Source organism: Citrus sinensis, chromosome 4 (assembly GCF_022201045.2).
Source record: "Citrus sinensis cultivar Valencia sweet orange chromosome 4, DVS_A1.0, whole genome shotgun sequence".
NCBI classification, from domain to species: domain Eukaryota; kingdom Viridiplantae; phylum Streptophyta; class Magnoliopsida; order Sapindales; family Rutaceae; genus Citrus; species Citrus sinensis.
In genome coordinates this window covers 27,758,359-27,760,695 of record NC_068559.1, presented here as the reverse complement: position 1 = coordinate 27,760,695, position 2,337 = coordinate 27,758,359, and the positions used below count along the sequence as shown (strand labels likewise).

The 2,337-nt window shown below is 35.2% G+C and overlaps 1 protein-coding gene across 1 annotated transcript; it reads left to right on the top strand.

Moving 5' to 3' along the window:
- Positions 1–420: 420 nt before the first annotated feature.
- On the top strand, positions 421–1,896 carry LOC102627470 (transcription factor PRE6). Its single transcript, XM_006483133.4, has 2 exons — positions 421–1,061; positions 1,403–1,896. The coding sequence occupies exons 1-2, from the start codon at positions 933–935 to the stop codon at positions 1,553–1,555; spliced, it is 282 nt and encodes a 93-aa protein (XP_006483196.1). The 5' UTR covers positions 421–932; the 3' UTR covers positions 1,556–1,896.
- Positions 1,897–2,337: the final 441 nt, after the last annotated feature.

Below are 2,337 nucleotides of genomic sequence, written 5' to 3'. Positions count from 1 at the left end.
GACGTAACGGGCTTTACATGAAAACAGAAACAGACACAATTTCTATAATCAAAAGAAAACAAAACACACACAAGATCTGATTAATTATTAATAAATCTGCATCTAAGTGAGATGAGATGATCACATTTAGGAAGTGAGATTCTATGCCCCAAAAAGGTTCCGTTTTAGAGATAATATTAATATTTAATATTGAATGTAAGTAATAACATAAGCAAAGGAAATCAGGCCGAAGAATCCGGTTCGGTGTAATGTAAAGCAGAGATTACGAGACGACACGTGTTATGTCTGTAACTCAAAATTATGGAAGAGCATGGAGATAGATATCTGACTGGTCAACAATTTCACCCCCATAATTCTCAAGTTCTACACAAATATGGCTTGCAGATATGCGGCCTGAGTAATCAACTTTGGTTAAATGAAAATTATTTTTTCTTCAAAAAAAAAAAAAAAATAATAACCATGTATACGTATGAATGAGAATTGAATAATTAAAAAGGGATCAAAATGACAGAGAGTAACTAGATAACGTGCGCTTGTGTGCTGATAGAGGCACAGAGAGGGCCGGGTCGCTGGCGGATAAAGAAGCAAAATTGTATTAACCCACTTGAACTCTAACCCCAGTTTTGAGACACACAGAGAAGGACAGTATGGTGTATTTCTCATTTATTACTTGGGATTCTCTCTCTCTCGTAGTCTCTTTCTTTCTCAATAACCCTATTTAATAACAAGCCCTCATCCCACTTCTTTCTCCCATCCCATGCATTACTCACTTCACTTGTCTTCTTCATCTATCCAAATCCTCGTCTGCAGCTTGTCTCAAAACACCCACCAAATTTTTTTTTAAAAAAAAATACCACTCTACCTCCTTAATTAATTTAATCAGCTAGTCATTTGTTTTTGACACTTGTTATATATTTATATTTTAACTAACAATGTCTAGCAGAAGATCGCGGTCTAGGCAGTCGTCAGGTGTTTCGAGGATCAGTGACGATCAGATTGGCGATCTTGTTTCCAAGTTGCAACAGCTTATTCCTGAGCTTCGCAGCAGGCGTTCCGACAAGGTAATTACCTAGCCAGCTTCCTGCTTTTAGTTTGGTCTTTTTCTTTTTCTTTTCCTCTTGAATCTTAGTTAATTTCCTCTTTTTCTCTCTGCATATCTGTGCATGATGAATTCAAATTTTGTGTGGTTTTTATTTGGTTTTTGATTTGGAGACAATATTCTCATAGCCTCATTTATTTAATATCTGGTGGTGCAACAAGTTGATGGGGTGTGGCACTAATATATGTTCTCCTATATATTAGAATTTCATTATTTTTTACGTATCTCTGCACATTTTGGTTTTCAAATTTGAAATTATCCATAATCTTTTTCATATATGAAATCTAAATGGACATGCTGCAGGTATCTGCTTCGAAGATATTACAGGAAACTTGCGATTATATTAGAAGCTTACACCGAGAAGTTGATGATCTAAGCGATAGGCTATCTGAGCTGTTGGCTTCAATAGACAGCAACAGTGCCGAGGCAGCAATCATTAGGAGTTTGCTTATGTAATTCTATTTAGTTATTAGAACGCTTTTAATTAATTTTCTCTACTCTTTTATTTGTTATATATAGTTCTCTCTTCTTCTTCTCTATATATGTATCTCTATAGGGTTTAGTTTAGCTTCATGCTATATAAACCCTTTTCAAGTTGAATCAACTATCAATTAAAGTACTCTGATTGATCATGTAATAAAAGTAAAAAGGTCTCTAGAGTTGTCGACCAATTAATTTTGGGTTGATGTACTCACTCCCTGACGATGGCCATGGCTTCTATACTGTTAAATTGACAAAAAGATCACTATATGAGATGTAGCTGATAATGATACTTTTGAGTAGAATAAAATAAAAGACGCATTATCAGGGCCAAAATTTGAAAATTCGGGGACTGAGTCTGAAATTGTGATGCCTGTCGATCTTCTGTCAATTTCTCTTAAACCAGAAACTGAGGAAGTGGACCCGCAATGTGGTCAAACCTTGGAGCAAAAAGCCGCTAGCACGTGACCGATTTGCCCCACACCAATATAATTATTTGAAAATGCAGTTCGCTTCAGGATGCGCATACATAAAGTTGTTGCGGCAGCCCCATGAAAATATTGCTAGCTTTTTTTTTTTTCTTTTTTTTTTCTTTCAAAAAAATTATTATAATAATTATTATTGTTAATTAATGCTGAGCATTTTAACAAGTTTTTGACTACGTTCAATTTGTTCTCAAGACTTAATAAACTCATGTTGCTGCTGTTTACATCGTTATTAAGTGAACTGCCGAGAGGCTGATCGAGAACGAGAGATTT